The sequence below is a fragment of the Mustela erminea genome, chromosome 9, assembly GCF_009829155.1.
Source record: "Mustela erminea isolate mMusErm1 chromosome 9, mMusErm1.Pri, whole genome shotgun sequence".
Classification (NCBI taxonomy): domain Eukaryota; kingdom Metazoa; phylum Chordata; class Mammalia; order Carnivora; family Mustelidae; genus Mustela; species Mustela erminea.
The window spans coordinates 113,081,964-113,101,806 of NC_045622.1; the positions used below are offsets into that span (position 1 = coordinate 113,081,964).

A 19,843-nucleotide genomic window follows, 5' to 3' on the forward strand; every position below is an offset into this window, starting at 1 on the left:
GCCACCGTCACCCACGGGCAGCGGGTCCTGCAGGGACAGGGCTGGGGGCTCGGGAACGCCGGGCCCCATGCAGAGACCCAAGAAACCGTCATGCTTCCTGCCGCCTCCTGGGGAGCCTGCCGCGCCCTGGCCTGCCGACCCCTGTGGGCAGCACGGCGTGGGGGAGGGGAGGGCAGCCACGCAGAGGAGGCCTCGCAGCTCGCAGACACTCGGGGGTCCCCGGGCAGGGAGAGCGCAGCGGGTCTCCCCACCCGGTCAGGCTGGCCACGGGCCTTGCCCCAGCAGCCCACGCCTCCTCAGGGCCTCAGGCCCGGCCCTGCCACCAGGCCCAGCGTCGTCCTTGGGGCTGGGGGGTGGGGGATGGGCGGGCAGGGTGTATACCTGTCTTCTTTGCTGAATTGGGGGTGGGCTTCAGCGATATCCAGGCTTTTACTGAACACTGCTTTACTACAGCAGGAACAAAGTGAGAAAACAGAGTTACTGAGGCAGCCCCACTCAGCGGCCCGGGAGGCTGGGCCTCCGCGCAGCCCCACACGAGCTGGGCATGGCCTACCCGGCCCGAGGCCAGGCACGCGGACACGAGGGCAGGTCGGGCAGGAGAGTGCCGGGGCCACGGCGCGCCCCACCCTGGTGACCTGCTGGCGGGGGGCCTGGCCAGGCCTTGGAGGTGCCCAGCACCCACCACCAGTCCGAGGACCCCTCCAGCCCCGGCCAGCGGCCCGCTGTGGCCCAGGGTCAAGCGGCCAAGCCGGAAGAAGAAGCAGGGCCTGGGGCGGCAGGGCTGTGCAGGGGCAGCCGGCAGGAAGGGACTCGCCAGGGACTGCCAGGATGGTCCACAGCGGACCCTGTCCCAGCTCCTCTGGCCCCAAGGTGGCCAGGCCCGGAAGGCGGAGCAGACACTGGGCTTGGCGGCCTCCCGTGCCCGGCCCCTGATCTAGGCGGACGAGGAGGGAGAGACGTGGGGTGGCCGAGATGCGGTGGGCCCCCCGTTGGCACGCAGCCGCACTGGGAGGTCGACCGGGAGAGCAGGGCGAGGCTCAGGAAAGGTGGGCTGCGGAGAGGCAGCCTCTCGCCCTGGGGGCCTGCTGGGGACAAGGGCGCCCACAACAGGCAGGACCCGAGGCACAGTCAGGGCAGCGGCTCAGCTAGCAGAGACCTTCGCCCCCACCACCCTCACCAGCCCCTCCAGTGCCAGATCCCACGGGCAGGGGCCGTGGTGGTCTACAGCCAGCCTGTTTCCCCAGGGGAGGCTTGGGACCACCAAGGGAGCTGAGAACCACCAGCCCAGTTTTATCCCGATGGTGGCCGTTTGCTGGCAAATACCTTGAGAGGCCCGGCTGTCCCCAGCGCTCAACCCTGAGCTGACCAGGGGCAGCCTCAGAGCTGGGACCCGCACAGCGGGGTCTCCACGTCCCAGGGCTAGGGCGCAAGCCCCCACCTAGACAGGAACACGGGGTCCCTCCCCGCGCAGGCCCTGCCCAGGGCCAGGATGAGGACTGGCCAAGGGCCCCGCCTGGCCAGCCAGAATGAGCCGAGGCTCTGCAGGACCAGGTCACCCTTCCTTCCTCCAGGGGGCGCTGCTGGCACAGCCCAGACCTGCTGGTGTCCAGGCTCCTTCCTTGTCCTTGACCCCCACACTGCCACAGGGGACCCAAACACAGGGCCAGCATCACGTGGGGACAGGCCTTCCGGGTGGCTCTGAACACGGCCTGACCCCACTGTAGCCAAGTCCAGTCCACTCCAGTCCAGCCCAACCAGCCCCGTACAACCCAGGCCAACAGAGCACAGCCCAGTCCAGCTCAGCCCAGCCTAGCCCAGTTCAGCCCAGCTCAGCCCAGCCCAGTCTAACCCATACCAGCTCAGTCCAGCCCAGCCCCGTCCAGCTCAGCCCACCCCAGACCAGATTAGTCCAGCCCAGTGGCTCAGTCCAGCCCAGCCCAGTTCAGCTCAGTGCAGTCCAGCCCAAGCAGCCCGGCACAGCATCGTCGGGCCCCACCCAGTGGCCTTAGCGCAGCCCCAAGGCCAGGGGGCAGAGATGAGCCAGGCCAGGCCCAGCCCAGCCCGCAAGGCCACCAGGAGGCAGAGCACTGGAAGCTCCTGGAAGGCACGCACCTCTGGCCATGCTGGGCCATCTCGATGGCCCTCCGCGCGGGCACCGGGGAGCCGCCGTCCGTCACGCTGAGCACCTCCATGGACTTGCGTTCAGGCCGCCGCTTGCCGTGCCGGTTCAGCATCGGGGAGTCCACACGCTTCCGGGGAGGGTCTGTGTGCAGACAGGGGTCAGGGCCCGGCCTGGGCCTGAGAGGGGCAGCATGGGGCCAGACCGCCCTGCCACCGTGTACCTATTTCATTTCTGGGGGGCAGGTCCTCGTCCTCGTGGCTCGGGTACCTTTCTTTCCGGTCCAGGAGAAGGAAATAAATCATCTTCTCCTGGTTCTCCCTGTGGGGTGGGGAGGGGAGGCAGCGAGAGGGATGGGTAAGCCCGTTCCCGGAGGGGGCCCCGCCCCGCGGCCGCGCCGCCCCAGCGCCGACGTACTCCTCGGACAGCAGGTCCTGCAGAAGCTTGTTGCGGTCCCGGAAGCAGCCCAGCGAGTGCATGCTGTCCAGCACGTCGGGGTCGATGTCCTCCAGGCTGGGCAGCGAGCGGATCTGCACCTTGCGGGGGATGGGCTGCTCTGGCTCCGGCTCGTTCTTGCCCCCTCTGCGGACGACAGGCACCGCGGGGTCACTCCCCACCTCTTCCGCAGCCTGGGCCTCCTCCGCCCCCACCCCGAGGTGCCGGGACGGCGGGGCCCACCCCTTCCTGGGCTCCGAGTCTTACTGCTCTCCCTGTGCCCAGCCCCTGCACGCCTCCTGCGTCCTGCCCGAGCCCAGCGCAGGCCGGCCCGGGACCCTGGAGAGCCAGGAGCGGCTGAGGCTTGGGCCAGGCCTGCGCTGGGCTGGGTCACCCCCCGCCTTCCCTAGCAGGCCCTCCAGGCCACAGTGACGGGTGACAGGCAAAGCAGGTGGTGTGGGAGGAGGAGCTACTTACATATACCATATGTGTTTCTGAATGTGCTCTAGCTACAAGGAAAGAGAAACAGGGAGTTAGTACGAGGAGGGACCGAGGAGCCCACGTTAGGAGGCGGGGTGGGGAGCACGGAGCTCAGGAGTGTGCAAGAGAGGACAGCAGGGGAGGAAGGGGCTGCGGGACAGGGACAGGGCATGGGGACAATGTGGGTGCAGGCCGGGAAGAGTGTGGGGAGGGGCTGTGTTCCCGGAGGCTCCGGGCCAGCACCCCGGCCCTGCCTACCCCCGATGGAAGAGAAAATGCTGACGCAGAGAGAGAGAAGGAAGGTGGGCAGGGCCGGAGGGGCTGCAGGCGGGGGGCCTGGGCGGCAGAGGGACTGAGCACGAAAGCAGAGTGGCCTCGGGGGTCTCAGGGCTCTGGGACGGAGGTCAAGGGAGGAGGGCAGGACGGCAGGGGAAGCGGCCAGGGCGGCCCTCCTGTGCACAGGAAGGGGCTGGGTGCAGGTGTGAGCAGGAGGCTGGGGGCCGGCCCTGCTCTCTGCCCGGCTCCCCGGGGGACAGCTTGGCTGGGGAGGCGGGGGGAGGGTGGCCTCTTGGGCCCTGGGCCGCCCTTGTCCCAGAGAGAACAGCCAGACGAGTCTTGCCGGCATGCTCTGGGGACCGGGCCTCCTGGCAGTGACTGAGCCCCAGGGAGGCAGGAGGTGGCCAGCTGGGGGCTTCTTTGAGAACCAGCTTCCCTGGACCCTCCCCAGCCCACCTGCCAGGAGCAGGGGTTGCGCGGAGCCCTTCACACTGACCAGGCCCCGGAGAGCCCAGGACACGGGGGCCGGCATTAGCCGGTGCTCCCCTGCCAGGCACAGCAGCCCTGCCCACACCCGTGCACGCGCACACCGTGCCTGCTGACCCAGTGCTCGCGCACCGCGCACGCCCCGCAGGGGCACGGGGAGGGGGGAGGCCCCCGGCGTGCGCCCGTCCTGCCCCCGGAGGGGACGGAGCCCAGGCAGGGCCCCGCGCGGGGGGCGGGGCGGCGTCGGAGGGAGCGGGAGGCCGCGGCACGCACCGTGAGGCGCCGGGCGGCGTCCACCTCGATCATGCCGCGCAGCAGGCTCTGGCAGTCGGGCGGGATGAAGTGGGGCATGTGGAACACGCCGCGCTTCACCTTCTCCAGCAGCTGCCGCAGGTTGTCGTCGTCGAAGGGCAGAGCCCCCTGCGGGCAGGGGACGGCGGTCACCGCGGGAGGGGCGCGCGGGGCGCGCGGCGGGGCGGGGGCGGGGGGCTCACCACCAGCAGGGCGAAGAGGATGACGCCGCAGCTCCACACGTCCGCCTTGCGGCCGTCGTACTTCTCCCCCTGCGGGCGGCAGCGGGGGGCTCGGTGAGCGGCCGGCCTCGCTGGGACGCTGCGGCCCCGGGCGCGGGGGGTGGGCCGGGGGCGGGGGTCGGACGGGGCCCGGGCATGGGGGGCTGCGAGGCTCCGGCGGCGAACCCCCTGGATAGACGGTGACGAGGTGGGGGACGGGGCGGCGGCTACTCACCCGGATCACCTCGGGGCAGGCGTAGTGGGGGGATCTGCGGGCAAAAGCAGCCGTCAGGCCCGGGGGTCGGACCGGCTGTGGGCCCTGGTCACCCCAGCCCGCCCGCACTCTGGGCTGCCCCCCAGGACCAGTGGAGACGCCGGAGGCACACTCTGCCTGCAGGAGGTGCCCGACAGGAGGCTCAAGGTAGGGCCGAGCCCCTCACAACCTAATCCCCACTGCGTGCTTCTAGGGGAGACTGAGGCACAGGAGGCTGTGGGCTCCGCCACACTCCAGGCGGTCAAAGGAGAGAAGCGTCCCGGGAAGCAGCACACGGCTGAGCGCGCAGAGCGCGTGGGCAGCCGCTGGGATAGGACCCGCCTCCCCGGGCCGGGGAGCGGGGGGGGGGCTGGCCTGAAGGGTCACCAGGTGGTCCCTTCACGGCATCGCCCTTGGCAGCGAAATCTGGGAGCACAGCCAGAGGCCCTGGAGCTCCAGGCCGTCCCGGCGGGGCAGCCGCGACCACGGGCAGCGTGGACAGGGCGCGCGGGGGCCTCGGGGTCAGACACTCACCCGCAGCTGGTCTCCAGCAGACTGTCGCCAACCTGCAGCGACGCCATCCCGAAGTCGGCGACCCGGATGTTGTTCTTCTCGTCCAGCAGGAGGTTTTCCGGCTTCAGATCCCTGTGGCTGGAAGGCGGCCGGGTTGAGGCTGAGCAGTCCCCCAGCTGCCGCCCCTCCCCAGAAGCCCATCGGCACAGTGTGGGGCCAATGGCAGCCCAGCCTGGTGATGTCACAGGCAGCCAATGGGAAGTCACCATCCTGGTGGCTGTGGTCTCGGGAACGGAGACACAGGGACCCTCTGGGGTCACACCACATGCTCCCCGCCCCAGGGCCGGCTTTGCTCTACTCCCTGGGGCCGCCCCACCATTAATGCTCTGCGCCAGGGCCGACCTGGGACCCCCAATCCAGAGTGGCCTGGCCCCAAGACCCCCGAGAAGCCTGAGGAGGGGCTCCTGGAGCCTGGGGCGGACACCTAGCAGAAGCTTCCAGACGCTCCCGGAGGGGGTGGGTCAACAGAACGCGTGCCCCCCGCTCCAGGCGCAGAGGAGGGGCGCAAGGGTGGGGCAGAGGTACCTGGTGGGCGGTTATCTGATGGGGGTGGGGGTACCTGCAGGGAGTGGGGGGACCTGGGGGTAGGGGGACCTGGTGGGGGATGAGGGTGTCCCTCGTGGGGAACGGAGGCGCACCCTGCCGGGGCTGGGGACACCCGGCGGGGGTCGGGGCACGCACCATATAGAGTGGCTGTGACAGAAGTCCAGCGCGGAGATGATCTGCCGGAAGAACTTCCGGGCCTCTTTGGGGGTCAGCCTCCCCTTCTTGACAAGGTAGTCGAAGAGCTCCCCGCCAGACACGTGTTCTAGCACCAGGTATCTGCGGGGCACAGGTGGGCGTCGGGGGCTGCACGAGGTCCGACCCACCTGCCCTGGGGCCACTCAGCCACGGCGGCACTGGCCAGAGGCCGCAGGCCGGCACCCCGCCCCAGCGCCACCCCCCACCTGTCCCAGCCTCGATCACCCTCAGCACAAGCCCCCTCCCCCCACCTCCTGGCAGGCCTGCTTCGGGCACCGCCATGCGGGGAGCCCTCTGCTGTGCAGAATTCCAGGCTCAGGGCCACCCCGGGCCCCTGGCTGAGGGGCACTGTGGCGGACGACCCCCGCGCGTGACCGTTCCAGGCCCTCCCAGGCTAACCCAGCTCGGGCTCCCAGAGCGGGGCCCTGATTCAGACACTCGGGCCCTCAGGGAGGCCTGGCCAGTAGTCCGGACCTCTAAATGGGGTGAGCAAGGGGCTGGAACAGGGCAGGGCCCGGGGTCCCTAGGGGTGGCCCTCACACCAGGCCTCGGAAAGCAGACGGGAAAGGTGGGCATGGCCCAGCTGGCCGGTGGCGGGGGTGCGACTACCCCGTCTCAGCTCCCCAGAGCCTAGTGGCCTGGACTGGAGCAGGAGCTGGGGGCTGGGCCACCAGAAGGGCTGTGACGGGGTACGGTGGGCCAGTGGCCTTGAGGCCCACCACTCCCCTCTGCCACCCCTTCGTGCCTTCCCCTCTGCCGCATCGTGTCACTGGCAGGGGGGCCCAGGGCCACGGTGGGGGCAGGGCATTCCGTGTCCGGCCTGCTGACGGGGGCCGCAGGGCGATGGCGGCTACAGGGAGGGGGGGACGCCGAGGCAGGGGGCACAGCACGGCCCGAGACGTGCACGCGAGGACACCTGCAGGACCCCGCGGAGGTGCTGGGAAGGGGGCGTCTCCAGAGCAGGGCGTGCAGGAAGGGAGGGGTCGGTGGGGGTGGGGGTACAGGGGGCCTGCGTGCAGGGGCTGGAAAGGTGGACAGGGCACCGGGTGGGATTCAGGCCGAAGGGGCCATCCGGGGGGTCCCACCCTGCTCCTGAGTGGGAGGGTCCGACCAAAGCACAAGCCATGGGCTGGCCTCACTGGCAGGGACCCCCGACTGCCCTCCAGCTGCAGGCTCCCCAGGCGGCCTTGGGCTTGGGGGGTCCTAGGGAGCATGCAGGGACCCCCAGGTCCCAGCTGGGCCACCCGATCCCCCTCGTGCTGGGCGTGGTGTCCCTGTCACCAGGCCTTTGCCTGGGCTGTGCCTCCCCGCCCCGCACTGGGCTGCTGACCAGGCCCTCCCTGGCTTCCTGACCCCCCCCCCCACCTAGGTGGCCTCCTTGGGGCCAGAGGCTCTGCCTGTCACCCCCCGCCCCAGGTCTGTCCTCACGAGGATCCCCGCAGTAGTGAGACGCGATGCATCTGCTGCTGTGTGTGGAGGCGGCCAACATCACCGGCCCCAAACTCATGGGACGCCACTGCACACTGCAAGGGGACCCCAGTCAGGCCGACGGTGGGGGGTCGTGCGGGAGCGTGTCTCAGGGGGCAGGGTTCCTCCTGCCCACAGCATCAGGGACCCCAGGACCGGGACCTGCCACCCAGCACCTCACACTTGTACTGACCAGCCGGCTCCTGTCACCCGCAAACACTGGGGTCCCAGCTAGCACAGCAGGGACACCGCCGACGGGGCCCAGAGAGTGAGTCCCTTGTCGGAGCGCCCGCGGTTTGGACCGAAGGCCCGTCCTCGACCCGTGTGCCCGAGTCTCCCTGCTCCCCCGGGGCTGCCCTCTGTGGCCAGCTTCGTGCCCCAACCCCATTGCCCAGGACAAGTGGGCTGCGGACGGCCACCTGGGCCAGCGGGCTCCCAGGCCTCCCCGGGGCTGGGGCTTGATGCTGAGCCCTCCCCTGCTCGTTTCTCCACTCAGGGCCAACACGCCCGAGGGCTTGGGCATCACAGGCTGGGCCTCCTGTGGTCACACAAGCGGGAGTGACAGGGCTGGGCGCCCCCTTGTTGTGACCCTGGCAGGGTACCGCCACCCACAGCCCAGGTGAGCTCAGGGAGGCCACACAGCTGGCGATCGGGGCGGGGGGGGGGTGCTCCGCTTTCCCACCCAGGTGTGCCTGGGACACGAGATTTCCGCTGGCCTCTGAGGTCAGCCGCGCTCAGCAGCATGGGAGCCGGGCATCCCGGGGAGGGCGGGACAGCGGGTCAGGCGAGGGGCCTGGTGAGCCATCGGCCGGCCTGGGGTCTCAGCCGCGTGGATGAGCAGACGGGGAGCTCAGTGGGAATGGGAGAGTCCCCAGGAGCCCCGGCAGAGTCTCGGGGCTTGTGGCATTAGCTCGCTGGGGCCAAGGGCCTCCTGCTGCTTGACCCTGGCTGCCAGCCTCCGCCTCCAGGAAGCCCTACCCCCTGGGTGGTTCAAGCCGATGGCTCGGCCAGGAGGTCTGGGCCAGGAGCGCTGAGCGTGGAAGCCTCCCGAGAGCTCCCTGCTCACCGGGGCCCCCTCCCCAGGGGGCTGCCTGTGCCCTCCCCGAGGCCCCACCCCGGCTCTCCAGACCCGGCAATACCTACAAATATTTTTTGTTTTCATAAACATCGTGTAGCTTTAGGACGTGGGGGTGTTCGATGAGCTTCAGGATGGCGATCTCCCTCTCCACCTGCTCGGGAGAAGGGGTCCGGCTGGGGGCGGGCTTGCTGCCCAGCTCCCCGCACCCACCGCCCCATCCCCCCTGACCCGCAGCCCCGGGGCCGCGCTGTGGGGGACACCAGCACCCGCTGCCCTGCCCTCCACGGGTCTCTGGCTGGTGGGGAGACATGGGGCTCGAGCGGACCATGCCCCCTGGATGCCTCGACGGCGTCACGGGGGCAGCAGGAGGCTTGGAGGAGGGCCGGCCTAGCGATGGGGCCCGCACCTCTGTGGACTGGCCCATCCCCCCCAGGGGCATCCCACGAGGGGGCTGCCTCCCGGTGCTTCCACCCAGGCCCTGCCAGGCCTCCCGCAGAGTGCGACCCAGTTGGACCCCCAGGCCCCAGCCATGGAGCTCTCGACTCTCTGGCTTGGAGCGCTTTCGGGCATCTAGAACACTGTCCTCAGTTGAGGACACGAGGCCCGGGTGCTGTCAAGGCAAGGTCAGGGTCGACCTGCTCCCATCCAAGCAAGCAGCACCTCCCCTTGCAACTGCACCACGCGTGGCCCTCAGGGTTCCCCAGTGGGGCCCACACGAGACCCCCCCGCCCTCCGACGAGGTCCTCTTCCTCGTCAGCAGCCTCCAAGCCGCAGGCGGCCGGGCCGGTCACCGCCCTCCTGGCACGCGGGCCCCACCCGCCCCCTCGGGGGATGTCTGGGAGCGTGTGGGAGGCACAGTGGGAGGCACAGTCCTCGAGGCAGGGGCCGGTGTGGAGACAGGGCCCCGCCCCCAGCATGCCCCCTGCCGGCCAGGTCTGACGGCTCCTCCCCCACAGGCGCGCGGGCAGGTGGGGGAACTGAGGCCCTTCCTGCTGAGCATCCGGAACCAAAGGGGCCCAGACTCCACCAGGTGAGGGGCTGCTCGGTCCCGGGAACCCGCCCATTCTCTTTCCCCGCTCAGAGGCAGGGGCCCCTCCTGAGTCAAGCCGTGGAAGCCAAGGCCCCAGCGGGTGGGCACAGCGTCCGGGGGACCCGCTGGCCCGGCTTCCCGACACCCCGGCTCACCTTCATCAGCACAGACTCGCTGAGCTTCTCTCGGTTGACGATTTTAATAGCCACCTTCTGGCACGTGACACAGTGGATCCCCAGCTTCACCAGGCCTGCGGGGTAGAGAAGCCCCTGAGACCCCAGCCAGGACCCAACCCGCACGGCCCTCCCTGCTTCCCACCGACACCCCCACCCCAGCCCCGCCCCGGCCCCTCACTTGGGCTCTGAGCCCTGCCCCGACCCCCATCGGCCCAGTGCACCTCCTGCTGGACGCCCCCAGCCCCCGTCTGCCAGCCCACGCTCCTTGATCCCTGCCAGGACAAGTCGGTCCTGCGGTGTCCCTGCCCCACAGCACAGCCCCCGCCTCGGAACCAGCCCTCTGACCTCCTTGAGTCCCCCGTGCTCTGGAGGTCATGGAACCCAGAGTCCCCCCATGCCAGGACTTCAGCCACTGCCCAGCCATCCCCAGTGGGGGAGGCAGGGTGACTTTGGGCTCAGGGCCACCCCGCCCCCTTAGCGCCCCCTCCCCCCAGGATGCGCGGCCTCTGCCACCCGACCCCCAGCCTCCCTTCAGCCTGCACGTCTCTGGACAGAGGAGCCCCGAGTCTGGTCACTGCCGTCTCCAGGACAGCAGGACGGGCCCAAGGCTGCTCCCCGGACAGCAGCACCCCAGCCTTCCACGCCCCACGCGCCCCACCCCTGGCCGCCCCCCACGGGGCAGAACACAAATTCACTCTTTCTCGTGGCCCCTCTTCCAGGGCCCGAGCCCAACACCCTGCTCCAGTTCTGACCGCCGGCCCCACGCCTCCACCTCTCCTGCCTCCCCTCGCCGGCCAGGAGGGCCCTCTGGGGCCACCACAGCCCCACCCCTCCTGCCGCCCGGGCCGCTGCCAGCACCCTCCAGACCTCTGGGTGGACGGCTCTGTGGCCTGCGGCCTAGGAACACCCATCTCCATCCCGAGCCTGGGCCCCGACTGCGACATTCCCCAGGGCGACTTTCATTCCTAGGCAGGCACGTGAAAGCTCTCGCGATGGCTGGACCCACTCCAGCACTTGGGGGCCCAAGGGGAGCCAGGGGACCCCATTCACCTTGGCATCGCACCCCGACCTTGGGACGCCCTTCCTGTGGACACTGAGGGGCACCGTGCTGTGTTAGCCAGACTCCATCAAAGTCGGGACCCTGACTGCATGCGCACCCCGTGGTGCTGGGGTGACACGGCCTCCCCCACTGTTGCTGCTTTAACCGTGACCTTGACCCCTTTGTCATGCTCACCGGCTGCTGGGTTTCGCCTGGGTCGGGGGGATTCTTACCAACCTGCAAGAGCCCCTCGATTTTTATGGGAAATGAATTCCTTGTCATGTGTGCAGAAAACACCTTCCCTTCACAGACCACACGTCCGTAATTTTACGTGGCCTCTGTGTCCCTCCATGGAACATGGTCCCAGCTGCCCTTCCCAGCATGGCTTCTTGCCCCTGCCCCGTGCTGGGGTGGGTGGGCCTGCTGGCCAGCCTCTCTGTGTGCTTGGGGAGCTTGGCCGAGGGAGGACGCCGTGCTCGCCCAGAGGGCAGGAGGGGGGGCGTGGGCCTTCGTGGGCGATGCCCAGGGGTCGTGTGCACACTCAGGGAACGACAGATGGGCTCCTGGGCTTCGGCACGGTGTGCCCACCGAGCCCCCGCACCCCCGGCTCCCACCCCAGGGAGGCCCGCAGACCCCGGGAGGCCTGCAGACCCCAGGGCTCTTGCCAGCTGTCTTTGATCTGCTCCGGGCCCTGTGATTCCAGGGCAGCAGGAAGAGCACAGAGAGCCCCGCAGGAGGGCGCTGCTGGCATCTGTCTGTAATTCAGGGCTGGAGGCCCAGGACTCCCTGCCCCCAGCCCGGCCCCCCAGACCACAGGAACCAGCCAGAGTTAGAAGCAAAACTCGTGCCTGACAGGTCCCCGGGACAAGGCTGACGGGACGGGGGTGCCAGGGAGACAAGCAGCAAACGCGGCCACCCCATGGAAGACAAGCTCCTCCAAGTCCGGAAGGGCCCGGGACAGACGCCGGACGAGGCAGCCAGACACCCCCCCAGAGGAGAGAGCTACAGGCCGGAGACGGCTGGCACAGGAGCCCCAGAGACCCCCCAGGCCCAAAGGCCGGGCTCCATTCCCGACCACAGGTGGGCACAGCCCTGGGCCGGCTCTGCGGGCCGTTCCCGCACCGACCAATGGGAGGGACAGGGCGTCTTTGGACAAGAAGGACTTCGGGAACCGTGGCTCGGGCACCAGGGTAGTGGGCACACGGCCAGGAGGACGCGCCCACAGACGCACCTCACACAGCCGTGCACACGGGTCCTCGGGAGGCGGGAATCGCAGACGTGTGGGGAGAAATGTCATCCTGCTTCCAGAAAAGGAATATAAACGGGCGTCCAAGGGACAGGATGCTGTCCAGAAGCAGAAAGTCGCTCCGTTGGTGTCGCCACCGAGCGCCACGCCAGGCACCGTGGGACGCCAGGGAATGCGGCGGCCGCACCACCAGCCGCTGCCCAGGGGAAGAGACGTGCTGAACGAGCCCCGCGCAGGGCAGCCCCAGAGCAGCGGGGACCCAGATGCTACAGGGCCAGTCCTGAGTGGAGGCCTCCTGGGGTTCGTCCTTGACCTTCCCCTCCTTCTTGGCCGTGGCCCTTCAGAAAAAACCCCTGCTGGAGCACCCTGCGTCCTGGGACCCCCCAGAGTAGGACCCGAATTCCCTTTGGTCTGGACAGGGGTCTGGGCGCAGGTGACGGTGTCCCATCAGGGAGAGCCACAGTCTGAGTGTCCGCCACGGGCCGGGTGTCGAGGGCCCTCCGCAGAGAGGAGCCCGGAGCCTGCGAGGTGCGCGGCCAGCTGCGCCTGTCCCCACCGCACTCCAGCTGGCTGTGGACCGGGGCCACATGAATGCCACAGCCTCTGCAGGCACCTGGGAACACCACCGGCCCCAGAGAGTCCGCAAAGGGACGCACACAGGGCACCTGCAGCTCCTGCTCGAGGCTGCGGGAAGCAAAGGGAGAAGTGGCTGTTTTTGCCATTTCTCCTCCAAATCACGGAACACCTGCATAGGTGGGGACCTGGGAAGGCCGCTGCCCACAGTCGGTTACTGTCCAGACTCCCGGGCCTTCGATCGCCCCTGCCCTCTCCGGCCCGCACGGTCCCACCCTCGAGGAGGCCAGGAGTTTCTGCCAGAGGCCCACCTGCTGCCCCCGCCCAGAAGAGGGTGGGAATTCAGGGAGGGGGTGGGAGTTGGTGTCCCGCACAGGGCCCGTGAGGAAGGCCCCCGAGGGCAGCGGATGTGGGACGCGGGCAGGCTCGAGGGTAAGTGAGCTGTGGTCCGGACGCAGCAGAGTCCCCTGGGGAGGAGCCTGGTCAGGAAAAGGACGGCCACTGTCCACGGTGCTGACTGAGCCTGGGGCGCCCTCGCAGGGCCCCGCCTGTGTGCTCACATCGGCCCCCCCATGCTGTGTCAGCGGGTCCTTGGACTTAGGGGACCGGGGGAGGGCTCCCACTGCAGGTTCTGGGAAGGGAGACTTGTGATGGGGGGAGGGGGATGCTTCTGCTGGGCCAGGACGGAAGGGCAGGGCAGCGTGACGCTCTGTCTGCATCTCAGGAGAAAACAGTGTCCAGCCGCTGGCCCTCATGGGACCTTGCCGAGGGTCACTAACACCGGGGATGGGAGATCGTCCCTCCTCCGTCATGAGCTGCCGCACCTCTGGGGCCCCTGCAGCGGCTCCCAATACCACAAGCGTAGCCCAAGGGGACCCATTTTCTGCCTCCATGGCCAGTGTCACTGTGGGGCCCCATTTGTAGGCACGTAAGGGGGGGTGCTCCAGGGCCCGGCACAGCGGACATGACAGTCTTGCCGGAGTGGACAGGCCCTGTCACCCCTCCTGTCTGGGCTCTCCTGGGAGGAGGGAGGAAGGGGCACCACACCAGTTGTTGGGAAAATGAGTCAGCAGGGCTGGTGGCCCTGAGCCTGCCCTAGCTCCCCGGGGCTGGGCTGCCCACAGCAGGGCAGCGGGAGAAGGTGGGAGAGGGCAGGCAGGGGCACATGGGATTGCAGGGGGAAAGGGACTGGGAACACCCACCCCCAACATCAGCACACAGACTCCTCTTGGGAGCCGCCTGGACCCCTGCTCCGCGCAGCCCCCACCCCGCCACTGCCCTGGACCTTCTCTGCGACCTGAACTTCCCAGGCTCTGCTCCCAAGAGCCAGCCCGGCAGCCGCACTGGGGTAAGCCACAGACATCGCAGGTGGTCCTGCCCTGGCCACCGGCCTCACATGGAGCAGCTCTCCATGCCACGGCCAGGACCCACATGCCCAGGTGTGGAGGCGGAACCAGAACGGCAAGGCCCAGGCACAGTGTTCCCCCCAGGACCTGCGTGGGCAGCCAGAGACCGTGGGCCCCACAGCCAGCTGGCCCAGGGGGCTTCCCAGAGAAGCTGAAGATGGAACTGAGCCCAGAGGACAGCAGGACTCAGGTGGGGACTGCAGAGGCCCCGCCCCCAGGTCTTGGGAGCAGCTCGAGGGCAGAGGCGGTGAGCACAGGCCGCATGTGCAGGCCAGTGGCTGTCTGCAGGGCCCCCTGCGGCCTCTTCCTGCCACGCTGTCACTGGCCTCTCCGGACTGCAACAGCCTCCCAGAGGACCCCTAGGGACCCCCCCTCCTGGAAGCCTCCCAGCCACGTGGCCCCACCCGTACCGCACCAGGCCGGCCTGTGTGCCATGAGATGTGGCGGAACAACCAGCCATCCTGCAGGCTGGGTGGTAACCAGAGCTTTTGGGGTCCGCTCCCTGGGATCCCTGCTCTGAGGAGCCTGCTGCCTCGTCCTGTGGCCAAGAACCAGGCCTGCAGCCAGTGCAGCCTGACCCACCCTGGGAGCCTGGGAGGAGCCCAGGCATGGCCGCCCAGCTTGGCTGCCCAATTCCTCACCCTCGGGAGCCATGAGACAATGTTCGCAGTCTCAGGCCCCCAAGTTTTGGGGAGACGTTGTTAGGTCACAGGACATGAAGACGCTGCCTTCCCACCCCCTGGGTCCAGGTGGATGCCGGCCCGGCATTCGCTAGGAGCTGAACCAACTGGCGGGGTGGCCTCCCAGAGGCAGGGACAGCCGGGCAGCCCGGGCGGGTGCGCCCAGACACAGTCTCAGTGTCCTCACCTCACCTGTGCAAGTGCGGAGAACAGCCTGTCCCACCCAGGCCCTTCTGGACACCCTGGAGCTCTCTCCCTCAGACTCTGGGACGGGGGAGGGGGCGGGGGACACAAGGGGGCAGGTCTGGTCTGCCTCTTTCTCTGCATCCCTGTCTGCTGTGGGCAGCCCCAGAGACCTGCTGGTGGCCTCCCATGGCGAGAGGCACCCCGCTAGCCTGTCTCGACCCCCAGCCTGCTGGGCAGCTCCCGACCCTGGGTCTGAGAACAAATGCCCCCGGGCCCCGGGCAGGAGGTGGTGCATGGGTGGGGTGCATGGTTGGGGGGGGGCGCTCAGGTGCATGGACGCTGGTGGGGGAGGAGCAGATGATACCTGGCCGTCCCGCTCCTGCTGGGACACAGTGCCGCCTGGTCCCTGGGGGTGTCTGTCCCCTCTCCCTTCAGCGCCGGGGATGTTCCTGCCACTGGGTGTCCCCCGAGGAAAGGGAACTCCTCACACTGGCCCTATCTCTTAGCCTGACCCAGAGCCCCTTCCACGGTGTGCCTGGGCAGGCAGGGAATCCCGAGGCTGGGCAGGAGGCCGCCGACAGGGGCAAGGTGAAGGTGCCCTTCATGCCCTCCTGGTTCTCCCCCATGCCCTCTTCACCCCCACACTCAGCCTCATTCAGGGCCGGGGGCACCCGCGGAGGCAGTGGGGGGCCCTGGGGGTGCCACAGTGAGACTTTCAAGAGCATCACAGGGGACTTTCCAGGTGACCACCGAGGGCTCCTGGCACCAACCGAAGCCCCCCTGAGCCCGCGGGCAGGAAACTGCGGTGCAAACGAGGACAACGTGGGGACCCCTGGGGACCACACACAGACTGTGCAAGGACGGGTGGTGGCCGCGAGGAGACACATCCATGTCCTAATACCTGGACCCCATGAATGCGACCTTAATTCGGTGGGGGGAGCCTTTGCAGAAGTAAATTTGTAGATCTCGATACGAGCATTCTCGGGGTTTTGGGCAGCCCCTAAATGCAGTGACAGGGCTCTTACTAGAGGCACAGAGAAGTGTCGCGGGGACATGAAGGCAAACGTGGGACGGGGCTCCGCGGGGTGGCCAGCACACCGGGAGCCTGGAATGTGCCCCTACAACCCAGAGAAAGAGACGTCGTCCTTCCGGGGCATAGCGGCCCCAGGAGCCCAGCGCAGGACCTGCTGCACTCATGGGAGTGTTTACCTCGAGTTTCCTTTCCTCTCAAACGAGATGTGACTCAGAAGGGCTTTCTGCACCTGCTGCCACAACCCCAGCTAAGCACAGGGCTCCAGATCCCTCACCGTGACCAGAGCCCCTCCCCCCGCACGCCCACACTCAGCCAACTGCCCTGCTGCCTGCCCCACCCCCACCCCCAGTCTCTCAACCCAGCAGGGCTCCAGGGATTTAAGGACAGGATTTGCTGCGGGGCTGGGTGGGGGGGGCGGATTCTGCTTCCTCCCTAAGCGGCTCTGCCTGCACCAGGCACAGCCCTGTGGGGAGGCACCCAATGAGCTGCATCTAGTCACCTAAGGCCGTGCTAAGGCCCTGGGGTAGGGCATGCTCTGAGGGATGGTCAGGCCTGGATGTGGCCGCCCGCTCCAGCCAGACCACTGCCCAGAAAGGAAGCTTCCAAGGATCCTCCTCTTAAGCCTTGATCCTTACAATGGTCCACTTCCATTCTCAGAAGAGGAGACAGGCCGGGCCTGCCTGATCCCAGGGCCCATTCTCCTGCCACTGCCCAAGGGGTCAGGGTGAAGCCTACCCATGCCTAGGCCTCCCCAGCAGGTGCAGCCACAAGCCCCACCCCCAGCACCACCTCACAACAGGCTTAGTTAGTAGGCGGGTGCTGGGCAAAGACACAGGATGAACCACGGAGACACTAATGGGAATGAACCCAGGTTCCCAGGGCCCCTCCCCCAGCCACTGCCCGGTCCCTTCAGCACCATGGACGGGGCTCAACGCAGCCCTGACTCACAGCTGACTGCTCAGGGCTACCTGGCAGATGGGGGGGCGGGGGACACGGGACACCAGAGCCAGGGTGCCCTGGGGTGTCAGCGCTCCCTGGGCAGCTCCTCCAGCCACACCCCTGCTCCTTTCTGAGCCTGGAGCCAAGGCCTGCCTGCACCGCATTCTGGGGGTCGCAGCCCTGTGGTAACCTCTAAACCCAGGAAACCAGGGAACATAGAGCTCTCGGGACAACTAGGGTGGCGCCAGCAGCGATCTCAGGAGATCCCACCCGAGGTCCCGGGCACCGGGCGCAGGGTGTGGGTAAGCCCTCAGCGGCTACAACGCCTCCTTCCACAGGGTGGGGAGGAGCAAGCCCCCATCCCTCTGGGAAGAGCACCCGGCTTGCGGCAACCTGCAGCCGGGGAGAGTTGAGGAGGCCAGGACCCGGCGGGGCACAGGGCTGGCTCACAAAATCCCCCAGGAGCGGCGTGGGATGAGGATGGAGCCGGGGGCGGAGCGGCTGCCTGCTCTCCAGTCTCCAGAGGCTCCGAGCCCCATGCTCAGGGAGAACGCAAGGTCCCTCTGGCCTCCAGGGTGATGACATCAGTGTGCAGGCCCCACGAGCAGTCCCCCCGCCTGGAAGTCCCACCAGGTCTGGGTTGACCCCTCTTCAGGCCAGGCAGGGGGGAGGGGGTTACTCGTGCTCCCAGGGAAGCTGTGCTGGGAGAGAGTTCACACAGGCACGTGTGAAAGATGCGGGCAGGGCCGTGCTGAGCCGCGGCCCCTCCACCCCACCCCAGCTGCCTCCCGCCACAGGACGGGTCCCTCACCAGCTGCTTGACCGCCATTCCCACCAGCCTCCCCCTCCTCCCGGACTGAGGTGCTTGTGGGCAGGCTGGGGAAGGTCAGGGACTGAAGATCCAACCTTAGATCCCTCACCCTGTGTTTACTCCCTTGGATAAAGGGCCACACGCGCACCCTCCTGCTGGCAGCACCCCTTGTCCCCCGCACCCTAAAAGGACATCCAGTCATCAGACCTGAGCCCAGGAAGAGGGTGGGGGCCACCCACCCCAAGCCCTCAGCACCCCCCTGTCCCCTCTCCAGGGGCTGGTCCAGGGCCGCCCACACTCACATCTGGCTTCCAGGGTCGATCCTGGGCAGGCAGAGGGCAGAAGCTGCGCCTGCGGGGGCGGGTTTGGTTCCCAGGTTTCAGGAGACCCTCTGCCCGCCCAGTTGCCTCAGGTCTTAGCCCGGGGCACCTGGACCCAGCCGACTCGCTTCAAACGCACCGCCTTGGCAGACGTTGGGCCGCCAGCCCGCCCTCCCCAGCCCTGCACCGCCAGGGGCTCCACGGACTCGCAGACCGGGAGGGCGGCCCCTTTGAAGTTGTCCAGACATCAAAGAGCACTCGTGGCCTCCCGCCCCGCAGCAGCGGCGTCCGGGCCTGCGGTCCTCCCGTGCGCCCACCCGAACTCCTTTCCCGCCTGCGGGCCCCCTGCCCCAGCTCTAGGGAGGGGGTGCGGGGCTGGCGTCTTGGTTCTCTCAGCCTCCTCTGGGGGCTCAGAGCTTCCCCACCCCCTCCTCTGTTTGGGGCGGCGGGGAGGCCCGGATCGCATGCCCCACCCCCAACCTGCGCGGCGCCCATCCGCCCGCATCGGCCCGCGCGCCCCGCTTCTGGGCCGGCCGCCGCTCCCCGCGACACCCCCGCACCCGCCATCACGCGGCCGGTCCCGGTCCGCCCCCACGCACGCTCTTCCAGGTTGGAAAGGAGGCCCGATGGGGGGCCCGGAGGGGGCAGGGCGGGAGCGCGGGCCCCAGCCGGCTCCTCTCAATATAGACTCCGCGGTGTCCTTCGCCCACAGGCGCGGGGGGCGGCGCGCGTCTCTTGGGAGACAACTGTTCGCGCTCTGAAAAGGAACCTCTCAAATTAAATTAATTAAGGCCTGGAATATTTCACACCCGCCGAAGCCGCTGCTGCCTCTGCGGAGCTCTCCGCCCTCCCACCCACAGCACCCAAACACGACGCGGGGGCCTGCCACCCCCTCGGCTCCGTGGACCGGAGCCCCGCCCGCTGCTGCCCTTGACCCAGGGGAGGAGAGGCCGGCCCTCCGCCCACGCCCGCGCCCGCCTTCCCGCCTCCCCCGTTCCGGTTCCAGTCCCCTCGCGACAGCGGGGCTCTTCTGCCCAAAAGCCCTGGCAGGTGGAGCAGGAGGGGGCCCCGGGCGGCGGGCAAGGGCCACGGAGCCAGGGCACCGGCTTTGAAACCTGGCTCCTGCGCCCCTCGTGGGGTGGGTGCTTCGGTGGCCCCTTCAGCCTTGAGGGTGTCCTCACACCCTCTCCTGCCTGTGCTAAGTAAAGACGGCATGAGGGCCCCCCAGGTGGCCGGTCCTGAGCCTCCTGTCCCTGATCCCTGCCCCTCCCAGAAGCAGTCTGGGCCTGGCGCCGGGATGGCTCAGCTATGCAGGCAGCCAGGGGTTCTCTGTGCTGGAGACCAGTCAGTCGAGCCAGGCACACTCTCGCCAAAGCCCAAAGTCAGCCTTCAGAGGCTTGGCACGGTTGGGGCACAGAGCCAGCTGAAGATCCGAAGAGGACTGCATGTGCCCCTCCTCCAAAAAAGCTCCCTCTTGGTTCTTCGCCCACCTGGAGGGGGTGGCCAGGGACCACCCACTGGGACCCCAGGATTAGGAACTGGTTTGCCAGGACCCAGCTGGAGGGTTGAGGGTGTGGCCCTCCTGGGACCGCAGACCCTCCCACCCCATGTGACCTCCCAAGTTCAGAGCTGAGAAGGGCGGAGACGCTGGGCTTCTGCCAGACAGCACAGACATGTCAAGCCCCCAGACCCAGGCTCAGTGACAAAGACACTCCCCACCCCACCCAGAGGCAGACATGTGTTCAGGAAGCACCAGAGGCATTTCCTCAGCAAGCCACAATAAGGTGCCATTCAAAAGGTGTTGCCACTGGGGACACATGACAAATGAGACAAGGAGACTGGAGGGAGGAAGATGGGCCCCCAGAGGACTTCGCTGGCCCAGGTGCTGGAAGAGGAGGCAGAGCTGGGTGCAGTTCTGGAGAAAAGAGGGAGCCCGGCAGATGCTGGGCGGGGGGGGGGGGGCGTGGGGAAGAGGCCCCGCTGC

The 19,843-nt window shown here is 68.4% G+C and overlaps 1 protein-coding gene across 14 annotated transcripts in view; it reads right to left on the reverse strand.

Moving 5' to 3' along the window:
• Nucleotides 1–19,843, reverse strand: part of BRSK2 (BR serine/threonine kinase 2) — a 57,948-nt gene that overhangs the window by 12,233 nt on the left and 25,872 nt on the right. For 11 of the 14 annotated variants that reach the window (XR_004289184.1, XR_004289185.1, XR_004289186.1 and 8 more), the window contains exons 2-13: nt 9,606–9,700; nt 8,486–8,571; nt 5,816–5,956; nt 5,096–5,212; nt 4,544–4,577; nt 4,291–4,359; nt 4,070–4,216; nt 3,032–3,063; nt 2,537–2,701; nt 2,343–2,440; nt 2,113–2,263; nt 382–447 (exon numbers count right to left, since the gene is read on the reverse strand). Coding sequence is in view for 11 of the 14 variants with exons in the window: in XM_032358288.1 (XP_032214179.1) it covers nt 382–447; nt 2,113–2,263; nt 2,343–2,440; nt 2,537–2,701; nt 3,032–3,063; nt 4,070–4,216; nt 4,291–4,359; nt 4,544–4,577; nt 5,096–5,212; nt 5,816–5,956; nt 8,486–8,571; nt 9,606–9,700 (1,201 nt within the window). In the remaining 3 variants the exon portion in view is untranslated. The remainder of the gene's footprint in view (nt 1–381; nt 448–2,112; nt 2,264–2,342; nt 2,441–2,536; nt 2,702–3,031; nt 3,064–4,069; nt 4,217–4,290; nt 4,360–4,543; nt 4,578–5,095; nt 5,213–5,815; nt 5,957–8,485; nt 8,572–9,605; nt 9,701–19,843) is intronic. The other 3 variants (XM_032358289.1, XM_032358292.1, XM_032358298.1) reach the window with 1 other exon arrangement.